Here is a 20703-nt window from a genome sequence, read left to right on the forward strand (position 1 = left end):
AAATAAATGTTGTTGTTATAATAGAGCAATACAGAATCATATTCTCCCATTTCCTTGTGTGATATAACATGCATTAAGTTTAAAAGTATTCACAAGCTCTTCAAAAGCAGAGGGAATGTCATCACAAGACACAAATGTTTAACATTTTAATGTGCAAGAGATTAGAGATTTTTGAAAGGAGGAGAGGAGAGGTTGGGAGCAGACACTGATACAGCGGTGTTCACTAAATTACACTTACATAAATTAACACTAATTCACTTAGGACAGTGGTTCGCAATCTGTGGGGCGGGCCCCCATAGAGGGGCACGAAGATGTGAAAAAAAGAAAACAAGAATCGAAAATATGAAAAATACATCTATTGAAACCAAAAATTCACTTAAACTACATTCTGATACTAGAAAAACAAATATAGGAGTTAGATAAATGTTGATAAAAGTTAAGTAGGTATAATAAAATATGCATCTATGATATATCATTAATTAAAAAAGAACAAATTGGTATTAGTGGGCTCCTTTCAAAAAAAAACGTTGGGGGGGGGGGGGCACGATTAAAATTTATGAAAACTCGGGTCGCAAATACTTAAAGGTTGAGAAACGCTGACTTAGGAGATGATTTCATCTAATGCGACTTGCACAAAATCGAGTAAATTAGCCTGGGGACTGTTTTTGAAAAAAAACGTTACGGGACAAGGTTAGAAAATTGATCATCACAAGCAAAGAGTTCCAAATCAAACAGAGCAAGATAAGACTATTTTCTCTTACACCCTGGCAATCGAGGGTGGAAAGAGCAGACCGTTAGCTGCGTACATTTGTTACTGCATTCTTTTGTCAGTGCACCTCGCTAGGGCTGTTGTTCGATTAAAGAAATGAATTACAATTAATTGTTCTATTCAAATTTTTCATTGAAATTAACTGTATATCGATTGCAATGTATCATATTTTCTTCAAGCATATTAATATTTATTCTATAAAGAAGAATAACTCAGTTACTAATTTGTAGTGCAAAACCGTTTTAATAATCACTTTCCTTACATATTAAATTATTCTAGTTTATCGAACTGTGTAGTGTTACAACAACAACAACAAAAAAAAAAAAAACGGCCACCCCCCAGGGTTGCTGGAAAATTTAAAAATCAAAACACATTTGGTTTAAACTGCTAAATTGGAAGACAACAAACCAAAAGCACTAACAATTATTAAAAAAAAGAAACTAAGATCCTGGTTCAGCTTTTGCTCACAATTAGCACTCATATAGCTCAGGTTGTGCTTAACCGATATACTCGAGTCAACTCTGTTGTCATTATTTCGAGAGAAGAAGTCATTAATTAGATTGAAAATGTGAATAGATTAGTCTTTTTAATAGCAAATGATAGACAAAAAAAAACTTTTAAAATATGTATTTGACGGGGTTATTTATTTAGATCACACAATGCGAACCAAATGCTTGTAAATGTTAACATGAACAATTTCCACTGCTTACTGCCTAGTTTTATTGGTTACAATACAATATGGGCCAGTAGGCTACAGTAGGTAACACACAATTAATTGAATAACAACAACAAACCACATCTGCTTTGGGTAAAGTGGGAGTGAAGTCAAGCAATTCCACTCTTGTCATCTGCTCTTTAACTGCTTCTACAAGAGTAACACCTGCTCTGTGTTGTTTCAAGTCAGATATCCCTCCTCCATGGACACCAAAAAAGCTCGACTGCAAGCATAAGGTGGGTATAGAAGAATCCCCCCCCCCCCCCCCTTTGAAATATTCCCAATTTTTTTGATTTACAGCCTTAAATGAAAACACACAAACCAATATTTTTCTAGGTTTACTTACTCAACGCAATCTATAACATCCAAGTGAAAGATATCACAGCTACAATTCAGAAGAATTTTAATAGTACTACGGTGTTGTACCGTGTTAGCCATTATGAATGTAGAGAAAAGATGTAATCTTGCCTGAAGAAGGGGCCTGAGTTGCCTCGAAAGCTTGCATATTGTAATCTTTTTAGTTAGCCAATAAAAGGTGTCATTTTGCTTGGCTTTTCTCTAGAAGAATTTAAAAAAATACAAAACAAGAAATACTGAGATTAATAAAGGATCCCCCGCCTCCTAAACTCAATCAGGTGAAAGTGCCCACCATTTCCACTGCATATCATGGTTACTAGCTTCCTTCCACCTGTGATCAACAGCAATCAGTGTGATTAGTGAAGCTGTTCCTGGAGCATTAATTCCCTTGCTTGGTAGTGCAACTGACTGTGAGTGGCAAGCCACTTTCAAAAGATCTGAGACAGAGTTGTGGACAGACATAAGGCAGGAGATGGAGACAAAGACAAAAAAATCTCAAAGGCTTTATCAATCTCAAGGAGCTCAGTAAAGTCCACCATAAAGAAGTGGCAAGTGTTTAGCACTACTAGGACCATCCCTGGATCCTCCAAACTGGATGGAAGAGCAAGGAGGAAACTGGTACCAAGAGAGGCTACCAAGAGGCCAATGGCCACTTTGAAGGAGTTACAGGATTTGATGGCAAAGAGTGGTCATTGTGTGCATGTGACAACAATTTCACAAGCGCTTCACAATTGTGGCTTGTTCAAGAGGGTCGCAAGGAAAAAGCCACTTCTCAAGAAAGGCCACATTAAGGCTCGTTTTGAGCTTTGCCAGAACGCACCTTGAAGATTCTGATGACAAGTGGAAAAAGGTCTTATGGTCAGATGAGACCAAAATCAAACTATTTGGCCTCAATACCAAACGGTACACCAATGCAGCTCACCATCCACAACACACCATACCTACAGTAAAGCATGGAGGGGGCAGCATCCTGTTGTGGGGGGCCTGGGGCTCTCGTTAGGGTAGAAGGAAAAATGGATCGGGCAAAATACCATCAAATTCTTGAGGAACACCTGCTACCCTCTGTCAGAAAGTTGAAGATGGGCAGAATGTTCACCTTTCAACACGACAACGACCAGAAGCACACAGCAAAATTGACCACCCAGTGGCTGAAGGAGAAAAAAGTGAATGTCCTCATGTGGCCAGTCAGAGCCCAGACCTAAATCACACTGAAAATCTGTTGAAAGATTTGATGATAGCAGACCATCAACGCTCACCATCCAATTTGACTGAACTTGAACAGCTCTGTAAAGAAGAGTGGGGGGCAAATATTACTCAATCTAGATGTGCAAAGCTGATAGAGAAGAATCCCAACAGACTCGAGGCTGTCATTAAAGCAAAAGGGGGGTCAACAAAATGACATTGACATGGGGGGGTGATCCTTTATTAATCTCAGTAGGTCTTGCTTTTGATTTTTTATCATTCTTCTGAACTGTAGCTGTGATATCTTTCACTTGGAAGTTAGAGGTTGACTTGAGTACGTAAAGCTGGGAAGAAATATTTTGTGTGTGTTTTCATTTATTCCATCCATCCATCCATCCATTAGCCACTGCTTATCCAAGGTCAGGTCACGGGGGCAGCAGCCTAAGCAGGGAAGCCCAGACCTCCTTCTCCCTGGCCACCTCCTCCAGCTCCTCTGGGAGGACCTCGAGGCGTTCCAAGGCCAGCCGGGAGATATAATCCCTCCAGCATGTCCTGGGTCTGCCCCGTGGACTTCTCCCAGTGGGGCATGCCCGGAATACCCCCCCGAGGTAGGCATCCAGGGGGCATCCTAACCAGATGCCCGTTCCACCTCAACTGACTCCTCTCAATGCGGAGGAGCAGCGACTCTACTCCGAGTCTCTCCCGGATAACCGAACTCCTCACCTTATCTCTAAGGGAAAGTCCAGGCACCCTGCGGAGAAAACTCATTTCGGCCGCTTGTATCCGCGATCTTGATCTTTTAGTCACTACCCAAAGCTCGTGGCCATAGGTGAGGGTAGGAACGTAGATTGACTGGCAAATTGACAGCCTCGCCTTTTGGCTCAGCTCTGTCTTCACCACGACGGACCGTTGCAGAGCCCGCATTACTACGGATGCCACACCGATCTGTCTGTCAACCTCCCGCTCCATTCTTCCCTTACTCGTGAGCATGGCCCCAAGATACTTGAACTCCTCTACTTGAGGCAATAATGTGTTCCCAACCCAGAGAGAGCATTTTCAGAGTGTTTTCATTTAAGGCTGTAAAACAAAAAAATATTTCGAAGGGGGGGATTCTTTTCTATACCCACCGTATTTGACAACAGGGACAGAGATGATCCATAAATCATACATCAACAGCCTCTAATGTTTTACGGGCAGACTTGCACTAACAAAAAGCTCAAATTTGCAATGTAATATATATATATATTTTTTTACCTTCTATGTGTGAACCCAACATAATAGGAAGAGAACGATGACATGCAATCTCACTCAGTGCTTTATCCACCTGTGACGTTTGCATGACACAAAAATGAAATTAATTTATTCCACATGTATAACTGGTTTGATTTTAAATGTTCTCATGTTATTCTCTGCAGTGTGAAGAGCTAGTATATATAAGAAACAATGTGTACAAAAATACAGAATAAATAGCATCCGTTATTGATTCAATACAGTATTTTATTCTCCAATCCAAGCATCTTATGCTCCAATATGGGTTGATCTCGTATCATGAGGCACAGCTGGCAACATTACTGGAGTGTGTAGATGAAGATCATACTCAAGAAACAACATAGGAAACAAACAACCGCTGGTGACTTGCTACGAGAAGACTTGGCCTCATAATGTGTGAAGCAGGGTCAAATTAACCGTATTAAATTAACGCATTTAGGGTTCATGCTAATGTAATCGCAGAAATTTTTAAGGTGTTAATCACTTGCATCACTGCTGATTAACCAGTAGCTCTACCCCTTACTAATTATAAACACAAAGTTTATTATTTAAACACACTGATCTTCAGAGCGTTTACAGTTTATTAAATAACACAGTTAAAGTTGGCTGACCTGTGCGAGGATACCTGTAGGCATCAGCTTTCCTCTCCTCGAGAGCGGGTGAGGGTACGTGGATGATCTCCACTTCTGATTCATCGACTTCCTCATAGAGAAGCATAAGGGTTTTCCCCCCTTCGGAATCTAAGAGAGAAGAAATACTTATTAGGTTCGATAACACACACAAAGACAACCCTACATATTTTTTACTCATTATCCTAAAAACAAACAAATCACACTCCAGATTTGCCTTGTGCTGTAGAAGGGCTGGACCCTTATTGACTTCATATGGTTTAAAAACAAACATAGAGAGGAAGTTAATTTTTCAAGCTGTGATGTAAACACACCTGTCCCGTGAAACAGCATGCATGCGCACATTGAAACATTTAAGCACATGATATCTGTGTCACCAACAACAAAAAAAAATATTCATGGTATTAAATCTGACAAAATGGATCCACTAGTAGGTAGTGTAAAACAGAGGACTGATTTACGAATATTTATGTTATGTACAATGCCCAGTGGGGGCTGCATGGTCTTTAGGCCTTAACACTAGAATTACCAGAGTCTATGAAAAAACTCGTAGATCCGGCCCACCTTAAAACCGTTGTCACCTCTCTTTCGTCTTCTAAATGTCCCGATTAAGACGAGTCAGCAAGCAGCCGGCTATTCCATCCGCCACCGTCGCAGAACGTTCACTATGTTTTCCAGGCTTATGCCTTGTTTGATTATCTGGGAATGACTGAACTGCTAGAGTTTTAGAGTGGAAATTATAGATCGTTATTTGGAACACACGCATTTCATGTGTGTTCCGTTTCTACAGTAATCTCTGTAAACACATTTTTAAAACAGAAACATTTTTCATATTTTAGTAGTAAATGACAAAATGTAGGCATAAACTATATAATATATAAAGCCTGAAGTCCAAAGATCAAGTAAACACTTTCACAAAAGGTTAAAGAAAAAACAACAGTTTCCGTAGAGTAGTGGTAAGATTTGCTGACTTGTAATCAAACGTCCCCGGTGTAATCAAGTGTCCCCGGTTCGATCCCGACTCACTCCTATATTTGCCGTTTTCAGTAATGAGCTGCTCTTATTGTTAATATTATACAGTACACACATACAATTGGTTTGCGTCTGTAACACACGGTGTACATTTATAGGACTTGTAAAAGTTTCCCTTTTTTTCACTTTTATTCTCTCTAAATCTCGATCACGATACATACTAAGTCGCAGATAGTTGACACAGACTGCTCAGCCATTCAGTGTGCAGCAGGCCCATTGCGCCTTACAGACCCGAGTTCGATTCCCCGCTAGAAAGAAAGTGTTATTTTTATGTTATTTTTAACCCCTGGGTTCGATGCTAACAGCTTCTCAAGTTTACCGTTTTGAGTAGAGAGCTGCTGTTATTGTTAATATTATAAAATAAAAATATACATTTGATTTACGTCTGTAACAACCGCTGTAAATTTATAGTGCTTGTCAAAGTTAGCGTTCACGCTCTCCCCGATCCGACACTGCTGTTTTCAAATAAAGATGCGCAATAACAGAGGTGAACTCAGATTGGAGAAAACAGAAGGCCTCCCCACAAGAAATGTCAACTCACATAAAAGAACAACGCAGCTGCACCAGGCGTAAAGGCAAAAGTTCGGCGTCATCCTGCCAATCACCTGTCCTTCAAAGAAACAGCATGGCTTACGGAGTTCGCCAACGCTACACCGTCTAGATCTAAACACTAGCGTGGTGTATGTGCCCAAAAAAAGTCTAACTGCATTCTCGTACCATTGCTTGCGTACTAATGTGTCAGCAGGTATTTTTCGTGGCATTACACGTGTAATTTGTGAGCATGTCCTTGACGATCAAACAGAGGAAGCTTAACAGTACACTTGTGACTTTATGCTGTAGGAAGATAAGTAAATAAATCAGCTCGCATGTTATTTATTTGGATCAAATAAAGACGCGCTATAGCTATTTATCTACACCCTTAGCCGTTTTTATAAATATTATATACAGTAATCCCTTGCTATATCGCGCTTCGCCTTTCGCGGCTTCACTCCATCGCGGATTTTATATGTAAGCATATTTAAATATATATCGCAGATTTTTTGCTGGTTCGCGGATTTCTGCGGACAATGGGACTTTTAATTTCTGGTACATGCTTCCTCAGTTGGTTTGCCCAGTTGATTTCATACAAGGGACGCTACTGGCAGATGACTGAGAAGCTACCCAACTTACTTTTCTCTGTGTCTCTTGCGCTGACTTTCTCTGATCCTGACGTAGGGGGATTGAGCAGGGGGGGCTGTTCGCACACCTAGACGATAAGGACACTCGTCTAAAAATGCTGAAAGATTATCTTCACGTTGCTATCTTTTGTGCAGCTGCTTCCTGAAAGGACATGCTGCACGGTGCTTCGCATACTTAAAAGCTCAAAGGGCACGTATTGATTTTTGATTGAAAAACAAACTCTCTCCCTGCTCCTGACGGAGGGAGTGTGAGCTGCCGCCTTCAACAGCTTTGTGCCGCGGTGCTTCGCATACTTAAAAGCAAACAGCCCTATTGATTTGTTTGCTTTCCTCTGTCTTTCTGACAGACTCTGCTCCTGACGCGCACTCCTTTGAAGAGGAAAATATGTTTGCATTCTTTTAATTGTGAGACAGAACTGTCATCTCTGTCTTGTCATGGAGCACAGTTTAAACTTTTGAAAAAGAGACAAATGTTTGTTTGCAGTGTTTGAATAACGTTCCTGTCTCTCTACAACCTCCTGTGTTTCTGCGCAAATCTGTGACCCAAGCATGACAATATAAAAATAACCATATAAACATACGGTTTCTACTTTGCGGATTTTCTTATTTCGCGGGTGGCTCTGGAACGCAACCCACGCGATGGAGGAGGGATTACTGTAATAACAGTTATAAAGACACTTGTTCATGTTAATTGCAGTCTCAATTGTTAAAAATAATATTTTAAAAGGAGCATCCCACATGAAAATACAACGATCTGACTGACTGACAGTTCATACCACTTTATATGGTTAAAAAGAAAAAAAAATAACACTTTCTTTCCAGCGGGGAATCGAACTCGGGGTCTGTAAGGCGCAACGGGCCTGCTGCACACTGAATGGCTGAGCAGTCTGTGTCAACTATCTGCGACTTAGTATGTATCGTGATTTAGAGATAATAAAAGTGAAAAAAAAAGGGAAACTTTTACAAGTCCTATAAATGTACACCGTGTGTTACAGACGCAAACCAAGTGTATGTGTGTACTGTATAATATTAACAATAAGAGCAGCTCATTACTGAAAACAGCAAATATAGGAGTGAATCGGGATCGAACCAGGGACGTTTGATTACAAGTCAGCAAATCTTACCACTACTCTACGGAAACTGTTGTTTTTTCTTTAACCTTTTGTGAAAGTGTTTACTTGATCTTTGGACTTCAGGTTTCATATATTATATAGTTTATGCCTACATTTTGTCATTTACTACTAAAATATGAAAAACGTTTGTTTTAAAAATGTGTTTACACAGATTACTGTAGAAACGGAACACACATGAAATGTGTGTGTTCCAAATAACGATCTATTATTTCCACTCTAAAACTCTAGCAGTTCAGTCACTCCCAGATAATCAAACAAGGCATAAGCTGGGAAAACGTAGTGAACATTCTGTTAAGTTAGACCTCTTATATCATCGAAAGATGCAGAGAAATTAGTTCATGCGTTTGTCTTTAGTCGGCTAGATTACTGTAATGCACTCCTCTCAGGACTACCCAAAAAAGACATCAATCGTTTGCAGTTAGTGCAGAATGCAGCTGCTAGAATCCTTACCAGGAAAAGAAAATCCGAACACATTTCTCCAGTTTTGATGTCACTACACTGGTTACCTGTGTCATTCAGAATTGACTTTAAAATTCTGCTTATGGTTTATAAAGCTTTAAATAATCTCGCTCCGTCTTATATATCGGAATGTCTGACACCTTATATTCCAAATCGCAACCTCAGATCCTCAACTGAGTGTCTCCTTAGAATTCCAAGAGCAAAACTTAAAAGAAGTGGTGAGGCGGCCTTCTGCTGTTATGCACCTAAAATCTGGAATAGCCTGCCAGTAGGAATTCGCCAGGCTAATACAGTGGAGCACTTTAAAAAACTACTGAAAACACATTACTTTAACATGGCCTTCTCATAACTTCACTGTAATTTAATCCTGACACTCTGTATATCCAATTCATTATAATAACTATTCATTCAAAATTTGTACTAACCCCTACTCTCTCTTCTGTTTCCTTTTCCGGTGTCCTATTGGTGGTGGCTTGTGCCACCACCATCTACCCAAAGCACCATGATGTTCCAACAATGATGGATGGATTAAAAGCCAGAAGTCTGTATAACCATCAGCATCAAGTGACTCCGTGAGAACCCTAACTACAAAGAGGACTATTTCATTTATGTTAGGTAGAATGCCCAAAGGGGACTGGGCGGTCTCGTGGCCTGGAACCCCTACAGATTTTATTTTTTTCTCCATCCTTCTGGAGTTTTTTTTTTGTTTTTTCTGTCCACCCTGGCCATCGGACCTTACTCCTTTTTATGTTAACTAAGGTTGTCTTATTTTAATTTCTTATTTGTCTTTTATTCTTCTTTTCTTCATTATGTAAAGCACTTTGAGCTACTTTTTGTATGAAAATGTGCTATATAAATAAATGTTGTTGTTGTTGTTGTTATGTTTCTTTCTCTCCTCCCAGCCATGTGACCTTACTTTTGTTTTGTTGTTTCTTATTCTTTAATATCATTGCATTCATTGTTTTTTTTTTCTTGCAACTTTTTCTTTGACATCTTTTAAAACACTTCAAGCAACACTGTTGTATGAAAATGTGCTACAGAAATATATGCTGTAGTTGTTGTGATGTATAGATCACATTTTGTTCTGGAGGATGGCAAACAGTTCGTCAGCTGTACATGATTAGGTTGAAAAGGCGAAAACAGATAAGCACCTAGCGTTTATACTGTTGTTGCAGCTATTCATGGCACTTCTGAACCAAGTGTGTAAGAATCATTTTAGGGTAACATAGCATTTATTTTAAAGAAATAGCATTAAGGGTTAACACATGTCAGAAACTTGATCAGGCACATCAGGAAACCAGATAATGGCTAAGTGGACATCAGAGACAAAAATGTAATACACAATTTGTAGTGAAAAATGACTAAAAGATCAAATTACCAGTTTTCAACAAGACTGGACAGCCATCATAAACACAAAAATTTCAAGGGTGGTGGCTCAACCCAAAAGATAGAATAGCATGCGTACAGTAATACTTACTGTATACAGACTTTTATTTTATACTAGCCATCCCCTGCGGCTTCGCCTGCGTATTAGTGAAACAGGACAGTGAGGAGAGAGTCATGGTTCGGGAGATTTCGTGATGAGCAATTCAGTGGTATTTGGCTTTCATATATACTAGCCGACACCCGCCGTTTAAGAATAGGAACGGAAAACGGTGAGAAAGGAATTCAGAAATCAAGAAGAAATAAATACTTCTTGAAAGACGCAGTGCGCAGGTAGAATTTCCAGTTGAATTCTCGAATGTGTTCACGATAAATTTTTAGCTTCTGATGTTTGCTGTGTAAGAAGCTGTTGTAAAGACACCGGTGGCTCCCGCAAAGGTGGTAAAGCTACTTTACCGTTGTGGCAGTACCTCGAGTACTTGTTGGATGTATTACGTTCAGCAGGCCAGTACAATGCATGACATGGAAGAGGACTAATAGGAATCGAGAAATGCCGTGTCGGCTGCGTGTGGGCGGGACAGGTTTTGTGGAAGAGGACGAATAGGAATCGAGAAATGCCGTGTCAGCTGTGTGTGGGCCGGACCAGTTTTGAAGTGGAAGCAGGACGAACCAGAAGAGAAATATATATATATATATATATATATATATATATATATATATATATATATATATATATATATATATACAGTAAGAGATAGATTGATCATTTAGGTGCAAACCAAAGAACCAACCAGAGTAAATGTAAGATTTGATTGACACTGTATGTAAATTCAATAGCTTATGAAATGAACCCCTATCCTTGGTTTCTCTGACCATTCTGATCAGGCTCCCTCTTCAGCATGGTGCTACAGGAGAATAAATAATGCAATGAACGACTTTTCTCTTGCCTGGTTTCTCACTCGAGGACGTTTTACCAACTTGTCTTCCTTTCTTTCTTTAATTAAGATGTTGATTTCTACCACACAAGCGACGTGTGGGTACGAGAAAGAAGCCAGTAATGGTGGAACTGTGACTGTTGTGACAGCTGTAGCTCCCCCTCCTTTGTTGTTTTGCTGGTGCTGGCTAATGACATTAGCACTCAGTGCCTGCACATTGGCTAAAAAACATACAAATTCCACTCCGACTGTTCTCAATCGCATGGCTATCCAATCTAGGACCAAATATGAAAGTGATTCAAATCTGATTTGAAAACACTGGAGTTCTGCGTTCACACAGCTTTGAAAATATCAGATTTGTGTCACAATAAGGCGAAAAAAAAAAATCTGATTTGTGTCAACTTCAGTCTGGTAATGCGAATGTAGTCAAAGGTGAACAATATAAGGAAAAGCTTTGTCAATTGTGAGCACTTTTAAAAACTTTGCTTTTAAATTATGTAAATATGTTTGACTTTTGTGAAATTTGAACCTGACATGTCTTTGTGCTTTTTCTTCACATCTATGTGGATGTGACCCAGAAGACAAATTCCATGCTTTCTTGTGTAAATATATTACTAAATAAAAACCTTAACCTAAAAAGATCTGTTTCGATTTATATACTATCATTGAATCAATACTTTTTGGAAGAATCCGCATCAACATTTTACAGTAACAAATGGAATGGTGGGTGGGACCTTTTAAAACACACTGACAGCCTGGCACTGTACAAACAAACAAAGGGTTTCAAAGAGATACAATGCACAGGAGTTAACTTGTGCATACAGATCAATATTCTCCATAATTAACATTTTACTACGGAAAGGAGCCTGGTAAGTGGTGAGGGTATAACCAGCTCCTTTCAGATCATGCGCATGTGTAAAAGCTAAATTAGAAACAGACTCCGGTGCTTTCTGTGTAGTAAAGACATGCTGAAGATGCAATACATCAGTCGTGTGGCTCTTAGCAACATACAAGTGAAGTGCTTAGCCAAGTTGTAAAGAAGGGCATTTAAACCTCAGGTTTCAATATTAAATCATTTGAAATGTGGAACAAACGGGGAAAAAAATAATAATTTCAGTCTGTTTTGACATATTGGAGAGGCCCTGGGTGGGGGGTTGAGAATCCCTAAAACCCTGAGATGAGTGGCATACTGTCTAGTGAATGAGAGGGTCACCTCAGTGTGAAAACCTTAACTTTTGTTTGCATATTTGTGTGTCAGGAAAAGCTAATCGAAAATGGGTGAAGATGCACAACCAAACACATTTATAATCACTTAACACTGCAACCTTTGAGCATCAACTTAACTTTTAAACATTTGGAATATCATTTAATCAAATGAAAAAAGAAATATAAATAAAATCTAATTAAATTGTATATTTAAAATGCTATACAAATTGATTTTCTTTTGTCAGTTCTTACCTTCTGTAACAGCTGGGCACCACCAGTATCCTGTGAAGCGGTCAAACTCCTCCTGAATCACAAACGTGGCCACACCAGCCGACTTTGGGTCTTCCTTCACATTATTAAGCCCTTAAAAATAAAATCAGGAAAGACTGAAAACACCAATTGTGAAAATAGTTATAATCACTCTAATTAATTACACTGGTCTACAAAAAATATTTTTTGTTTGCTTCTGGGAACTTCAGAGCAGCTCTTTAAGTTTTTAATACTGATTACATATATGAAATCGGAATTAAGCTAGCATGTCAGGTTTTTGAGATACACTTCATTGCCGTTTTGACACTTTTGAATATCAACATATCAACACGATATCTTGCGTATGTCCCATCAAAATTGTTTTGATCTGTTTATTCTGACAACAAACCAGAAGACGATACCAGAGACACGTTAAAGCATATTTATGTCAATTTACCTCAATATAAAAGTGAGGTCAATGTGACCAAAAATGTTGGAGGCACTCACTTTTGCACTTGTACTGCACATTCGTCTCTCTTTGCAAGAGCCAACAGCAGTCACCCATCATGGTCAGAGTGAATTTTCCCTGATATCAGTTTTCCATCACCTTTATATCTTGATGAAATCTTTCCCCATGCTCATCTCTGACATCGCTTAGATATGGTGGAAAAAAGTCGAGATGAGATTGTAAAAAATGCGTCTTCAGTGACATTCTGGCTCCCGTAAGCTGATATACTTTCAGCATATTCTCCACAAGCTCAGCATAATTCTCTGCTCTGTGACTGTCAAGAAAATTCTGGACAACTCGCACAAATGAGGGTGCTGATTCAGTGGGCTTCACTTTCCTTTTGAACTCCTCGTCAAGCATCGGTTTACGGATTTCAGGGCCAACAAAAACACCTTCCTTAATTCTGACTTCATTTTTCTCGAGACCAAACTTATTTCTTAAATACTGTCCAGTCACCCTAGTTGTCCAAGACCTGAAACATCATAACTAAACAAAGGGACATGCTGCTGGACGAAAACGGTTTTCAGATTTGGAGTCAGCAAGTGAAATTTGTTAAAGTACAGGTGAAAGAATCCCAGTAGCAAAATGCTTGTTGACCAGTGTTATTTATAAATGTGAGAGTTTGTCAAAATTACGGTGATTTTACAGTTACGGTCCATATTAGACTAATACCAGAGGTCATGAAGAAGGACAATTTCACCTCAGGGATTAATACAGTGAATCAAATACCGAAACCGTCTAAAACCTTATGTGCCGTCTCGCTCTCTCAGGTCAGCAGACCAGATGCTTTTACGTGTTCCTAAGGCACGATGCAAACTCCGAGGTGATTGGCCTTTTCAGTTGCAGCTCCAAAACTCTAGAACGATTTGTCGTTGCACATTAGGCAGGCTCCTTCACTTGCTGTCTTTAAATATTATTTAAAAACACACTTTTACTTCCTTAGCCTTTAACCCAGTCTGATATGTTGACTATCTGTGTACTTTTAATAATGAATCTCTTCAGCTCTTATGTGTTTCTGCGTTTCTGTTACTTTTACTTTTTGGTTGTTGTGTGTCTGATATGTTGGGTTGTTATTGTACAGCACTTTGGTCAGCCTTGATGTTGTTTTTAAAGAGCTAAATAAAAATAAATAAATAAATAAATAAATAAATAAATGTTGTTAGTATAGTCAAAAGCAAATTTAAGGAACAGAAGACTACGTACCTAAAGCTATTTACTGACTTCCGAACATGAAAAAAACATTACAATACAATTAATTTTTTGCATATACATTTGAGGAACAATTACTTCCCAAATCTTAAAGCAATTTGAGCATATCACAGTTTATTAGACCCACTTCAGTTTGTCCGCCAGTCTCAAAGAGGAACAGACGACGCCACTGTGGCTTTGCTTCATCTTTTGTATAACCACTTGAAGGGCATCAAGACTCACGCTAGGCTCCTGCTTGAAGACTTGTCGTCAGTTTTTAATAACACCCAGCTCCACCTTCTGGCAGAGAGACTTATTAAAGATTTTAATTTGGACTTCATTTTGGTGGGGTGGGGTTCAGAGAGTTAAAGTAAATGGAAGTCTGCCTGACATGCTGTCTTCATTTACAGGGTCCCCTCGGGGTTGTGTTCTTTCACCTCTTTTGTCAAGTGTAAATTTGAAAACTGGTGCCTCTAAAAATTTGCTGATGACTCATGCTACATTAACACTGCTATTTTTCATATGCTTTTAAGTGAAAAATAATCTCCAACCACACTATTGCTTTCACATCGTCTATGAAAATATCTTTGCTCACACTAAAACGACCAAAAATGCATATAACCTGGAAGTTTGCCTGCACTGGGATCTGTGCACCTGCAGAAAAATTCTTGACAGGATGGCATAACTATAGCGTCCGATTACTTATTTGCCATTTGGGCATGAATGACATATTCAAACTACACAAAACGCGGTAATACTTTACATTAAGTGTCCATAAATACACTGTAACTACTATGTAATTACCTGTATAGATACAGTGTAACTACGAGTTATTACTCCATACTGTGTAATACAAAGTAACGCTATAGTTAATTGCTCAGTTGTCATTGTTATTCCACAGTTTATATAATTACAATGTAACAATTTATCACTGATCCAAATAAAAGTGTACTTGCATAGTTACATTGTATCTGTACTTTCAAAATGAAATAAAAACATCAGGGTATGTAACTACAACTATGTAACAGATGTTCCATGGTCTGGGCAATTGTAATGAATCTTGAAATATCATCGAAATTCAATGGCATTCTCAGTGAGCAGCTGGGAGCGCGGCAAGTGGTGACCCGGGGTCCATAGTCGCCGGGGCCACAGCTACCGCGCGTGTGCAGGACAGAGGCTTGATGGGGCGGTTCGCTGCCCGCCCACCACACTGCCGCAGCTACTGCTCCTGACTGGACGGAGGCTGGATTCATTCTCGGTGGGCGGCTAGTGATGCTGCAAACGGTGACCCAGTTGTGGCTGAACGAAGGCCATTGAGGGGTCAATGGGGCAGCGGGGGGCAGCATTGTAGTGTGCCTCGGGTGGCTGTCTGTTGAATGGGGGCGGTGGTGGGCAACTAACTACCCGCCTTTGGCCACAACCTGCTCATTCTCAGTGGGCAGATGCTGCAGGCAGCATACTGTATGCAAGTGGGGGTGACTGTGTGGTGGGCGAATGGTGAATCACCCCTCGTCGCCCCCATTCATTCTCAATAGCAAGCCTGCATGTACTGTTACGTACATAGCAGGAAGTTGTCTCTCGTCAGTACACTAGACGTGCTGACGAGGGGTGCCTTCCTGCTGTAATAGCGTGTACAGTGCTGTGAGCAGAAGAGCTCATCTTAACCTTTTGTCTTCACCCTTCAACAATGTCTCTGTAACAAAAATCTGATGCAAGTGCTGGTGATACATTAAAGAAGAGAAAAACCATCACCATGGAAAAAAAAGTAGAAATAATAAAAAGGTCAGAGAGAGGTGAAACTCCATCATTCATTGGCAGAGCACTTGGTTACAGTCTGTCAACAACAGCATTTATTAAAATAATGTACCTGTTCTGACTTACATACAAATTCAACTTAACAACAAACCTACAGTTCCTATCTTGTACGTAACCCGGGGACTGCCTGTAGAGTTGTCTGCTTAATATGTACATCATGTTGGTTGAAAGCAAGAAACAGTGTATCACTACTAAAACCAACAAGCAAGCAACTGGGAAAGTGACTTGGGGCTGTTTTGCAGCCAAAGAACCTGGATACCTCTGAATCGCTGAGTCCACATCGAAGGCCAACTGAATTGTGCAACAAGACAATGGGAAAAACTACAACTGAGTCACTTACAAAGAAAAAAGTCAAACTTTTTAAAACGGCTAAAGTCCACACCTCAGACCTGAGATACCGTAGCAGGACCGTAAGAGTGCTATGGGATGAAACTGATGAAATGAAGCAGTGTTGTGGTCCAAAATTTCTTTTGATACTTTATATGGGGCTGGTAAAGTCAAAGACAAAATGACCGCTTCAATCACTGCAGCCAAAATTGGTTTTAGAAGCTACTCAGTCATGTTTTGTACTTACTTTTTGACACATCTTCTGAATGTTGGCATAATTGTGTTTTGAAAAAATAAATCACAAAAGAAAAACTAGTTACTGTATATACTCGCATACAAGTCGGGTCTTGAAACCTAAAAAATCGATCATAAAATCAGACTCCAACTTATACGCGCCATTTAAAAATGCGACACTAAATTTTTGTTTTTTTTCATCTCCTTGCTTCCTCTAATCTCGCACCAGTTTCTCAGACACATCGAATGTTGTTGCAGCAGCGCAGTTACCAATTTCTTTCGCTACTTCAACGACTTAAGTTAAAAGCAGCTTCCTATTTTCTTCTGATCGAACGATTCATCGTATACAAGGGATGCTCTCACAATTAAGGTGTATGAGGGCGTGAGATACAAAAGACACAAAACAGTGCAAACGTCGCTTCAGAATAGTTTGGGTATTACCGTGTGGTCACGTAGGCAGCGTGCTTCGTGGTGACTCTCTCAAGTGGGCGCTAGCATATCATAATCTCTTGAATCAATAGCGTGAGTTTTCCGCATTCGACTTATACAACCGACATGATAAAATACCAGAAAGTATACGGTAAAATCAACTCCCGACTTATATTTTACGATATGTATTACCACCTATGATTAGATTTATCTAATTTCAGCACTTCAAGTGGACTAGACCAGAGGATGTGCAATGTTGGTCCTGGGGGCCATAGTGGCTGATGGTTTTTGTCCAACCCAATCGTAAAATTAGAAACAGATAATTGTCAGTAATAGATCTTATTTAATTTTAGGGCTTGTTAGTGTTTTCGTTCTGCCATGTCAGCTCATTCTTATATTGCAGATTTTTTCCTTCCAAATGGATAAAGATTGATTTGAAGCTTAAAATGTTTAACTTTCTGTCTGTCACTTTTTTCTTCTTGAGTTGCTTTCCAAATATTTTTTAAACAAGATAGTTCACAATGAATATACCGTATTTTTCGCACCATAAGACGCACTTTTTTTTTTCCCCAAAAGAAGGTTGGAAATATCTGTGCATCTTATGGAGCGAATATTGCGTCACAGACCATGATGTGTATTACCTGACATCCAGGGGTAGAGGGCGACAAAACTCACCGTTACGTTACAGGCATTCCTTCTGTGCTTGGAGGAATGTTAGACTCATTGACTCGGCATCTAATCCTTGCGTGTGCGTGAGTTGCGAAATGTAAACAAATGTAAACAATGGCAAGATGGTATCGACATCTCACGAGGGAGCGAAGCGAGTGCAGAAAACAAATGTTTTGCATTTTTTGTTGAGAGTGATCAGGAGATCAAACAAGAGAGTGAGGAACTGGCATCAGCTGATCGGGACACCAGCCGATGCCACCCCAGTTGAGCGCATTCGTGCACCTACGGAAAGGTTCGTGTGGGAGGAATACCTAGACATTGATCCGTGGGAGCCGAACTGGCTACTGGACTTCACAAGACAGTATGGCTTGCTGTTGGACTCGACAGATTACCAGCCGCTGGACTACTTCAGGCTGTTCTTTCCTGAAGCTGCCTTTCAGCTACTGTCAGACGAGACAAACAGGTATGCAGAGCAATTTTTTGAATAGAGGGCTGTGCTTGCACCGCATTCTCGTTTTTCAAACTGGAAACTCACAACAAAACACGAGATGAAGGGCTTTGTGGCATTACAAATATAGATGGGACTAGACTGGCGATATAACTTCAGGGAGCATTGGTCCAAAACGTGCTTTGTCCCATGGTGGCTTTGGACAGGTTATGCCGCGTGATGATAGGTATGTGCTCCTGCAAAGTGATTGTGAGCAACTGAGCTTCATAAATTCTGACACTAGCGATGAGGAGTTCTTGGGGTTTCCATAAAACTAGAAGAGTGCTTGAACCTTAAAGTCTCTCCTTATTTGTTAATGACAGTGATGATGTTTCTTAAAACCGCTGTTGGTTGAGTGAGACAGACAGACAGACAGACAGACAGACAGACAGACAGACAGACAGACAGACAGACAGACAGACAGACAGACAGACAGACAGACAGACAGACAAGATACTTTATTAATCCCAATGGGAAATTCACATTCTTCAGCAGCAGCATACTGATACAATAAATAATATTAAAGAATGATAATAATGCAGGTGAAAAACAGACAATAACTATGTATAATGTTAAATATTATTCTGCTATATTTTATTAAACATTAGTACACCATTTGGTTCAGAATATTTTTCTTCTTGTTTTCCTCCTCTAAACCTAGGTGCGTCTTATGGTGCAAAAAATACGGTACACAGGTGTAAACGGAAATAAGTTACATAAATAACTGCTGGTTCATTGTTATTTGTATCTGTCTTGGAATGGAAAAACTTAAATTTGTTGAACTACAGACTGTTTATATTAAATTTTTATTATTTTGCTCGGTGGCGCAGTGGGTAGCGCTGCTGCCTCGCAGTTGGGAGACCTGGGGACCTGGAAACGCTTCCCGGGTCCTCCCTGCGTGGAGTTTGCATGTTCTCCCCGTGTCTGCGTGGGTTTCCTCCAGGCGCTCCGGTTTCCTCCCACAGTCCAAAGACATGCACGTTAGGTGGATTGGCGATTCTAAATTGGCCCTAGTGTGTGCTTGGTGTGTGGGTGTGTTTGTGTGTGTCCTGCGGTGGGTTGGCACCCTGCCCGGGATTAGTTCCTGCCTTGTGCCCTGTGTTGGCTGGGATTGGCTCCAGCAGACCCCCGTTACCCTGTGTTCGGATTCAGCGGGTTGGAAAATGGATGGATGGATGGATGCTGTAGGGTTAGGAATTACAGAATACATTTACAGCTTCAGAAACAACAGCAACAATATTTATTTCTATAGCACATTTTCATACAAGTGATGTAGCTCAAAATGTTTTACATGATGAAGAAAGAGAAAAAAGACAAAATAAATAAGAAAATAGAATTGGGGAACACTAATTAACATAGAATAAAAGTAAGGTCCATAGACCAGGAAGGACAAAAAAAAAAAAAAACTAACTCCAAATGGCTGGAGAAAAAAAATAAAATCTGCAGGGGTTCCAAGGGCACAAGACCACCAAGCCCCTCTAGGCATTCCACCTAACATCAATGACCTCAATCAGTCCTCATTGTATTTAGGTTTCACAAGGAAGAACTTGATGATAACGGTTATGTAGACTTAAGGAAGAAGTATGGAGATATTTAAAAGATTAAACACTCTGAGCAGAGTCATTCATCATCAGGACAAGATAGCAAATCAAATGGGTATAATATGACACACGTCCTGGACCCTACGTGTACATTTGAACTTAAATATGACTCATCCAAGGGACAGAAGAGCAGAAAAGGACAGAAGGGCAACAACATAGGAAGCGATGTCAGAAATCAAGCGACGTGTGAACATCTGATTTGGACAATAGAAAACGTAATCTATGAATAATACAATTGATAAATCAAAAGCCACCCAGAACAACATACACCCCTTGACATTTCTGATTTTCAGTAAGCTCTTCTACGACTGTTTATATCCAGACTTTGCTCTCAGTTTTATTTTCCATTATAATTTATTATATTTGGTATTGTTATAAATTATTAAATAACATAATAATACATTTTATTATTATAAAATGTTATTATTATAAAAATAATTCATTTTATATTTTCTATACTTTGGCTTTTATCTAGAGTGATTGAAATAATAAAAAGGTACCAAGCATGGGCAAAACTGTCACGGTCTTGCTCGCAGGGTTTATTGAGGCTGTTGAGGTCACTCATCAATAATTAGAATAACTGTGGTCAAAGTACAACATTTTGGTTGGGTAAGTGGCATTTAACCAAAAGAGCTGTGCTTTTATGTGTGTCACATGGACACCGACATGTTTGTTAGTGCTGGTAATAGTGAAGTCCCCATGTAGAGAATACTATGCGGGATACTGCACAGTGACTGGCACTTGGCACCACTAGCGCCTTTGTCTGGATAGGATCTCCATATGCATGCATGTGAAGAGAGTTCTATGAGGAATATTGCAGGGTGACTAGCAACTGGTCCCACCTGAAACTCTGTCTGGCTAGGATCTCAGTGTATGTGTCTGTGTATTATTCTTCAAGGGTGAGAGTAGATGAACCAAGTAAACGTTCCTGGTAAGTCTCACAAACTTC

General features: G+C 39.7%; 2 protein-coding genes across 2 annotated transcripts in view; one reads left to right on the plus strand and one right to left on the minus strand.

The window, feature by feature from the left end:
• rps28 (ribosomal protein S28) overlaps nt 1-20703 on the plus strand; it is an 892132-nt gene that overhangs the window by 393406 nt on the left and 478023 nt on the right. The gene's annotated exons all lie outside the window — the stretch shown is intronic.
• Nucleotides 1-20703, minus strand: part of dpp9 (dipeptidyl-peptidase 9) — a 174720-nt gene that overhangs the window by 59168 nt on the left and 94849 nt on the right. The window contains exons 7-8 of the mRNA XM_028816596.2: nt 12500-12610; nt 4904-5032 (exon numbers count right to left, since the gene is read on the minus strand). Of these exons, the coding sequence (XP_028672429.1) occupies nt 4904-5032; nt 12500-12610 (240 nt within the window). The remainder of the gene's footprint in view (nt 1-4903; nt 5033-12499; nt 12611-20703) is intronic.

Source organism: Erpetoichthys calabaricus, chromosome 12 (genome assembly GCF_900747795.2).
Source record: "Erpetoichthys calabaricus chromosome 12, fErpCal1.3, whole genome shotgun sequence".
NCBI lineage: Eukaryota > Metazoa > Chordata > Cladistia > Polypteriformes > Polypteridae > Erpetoichthys > Erpetoichthys calabaricus.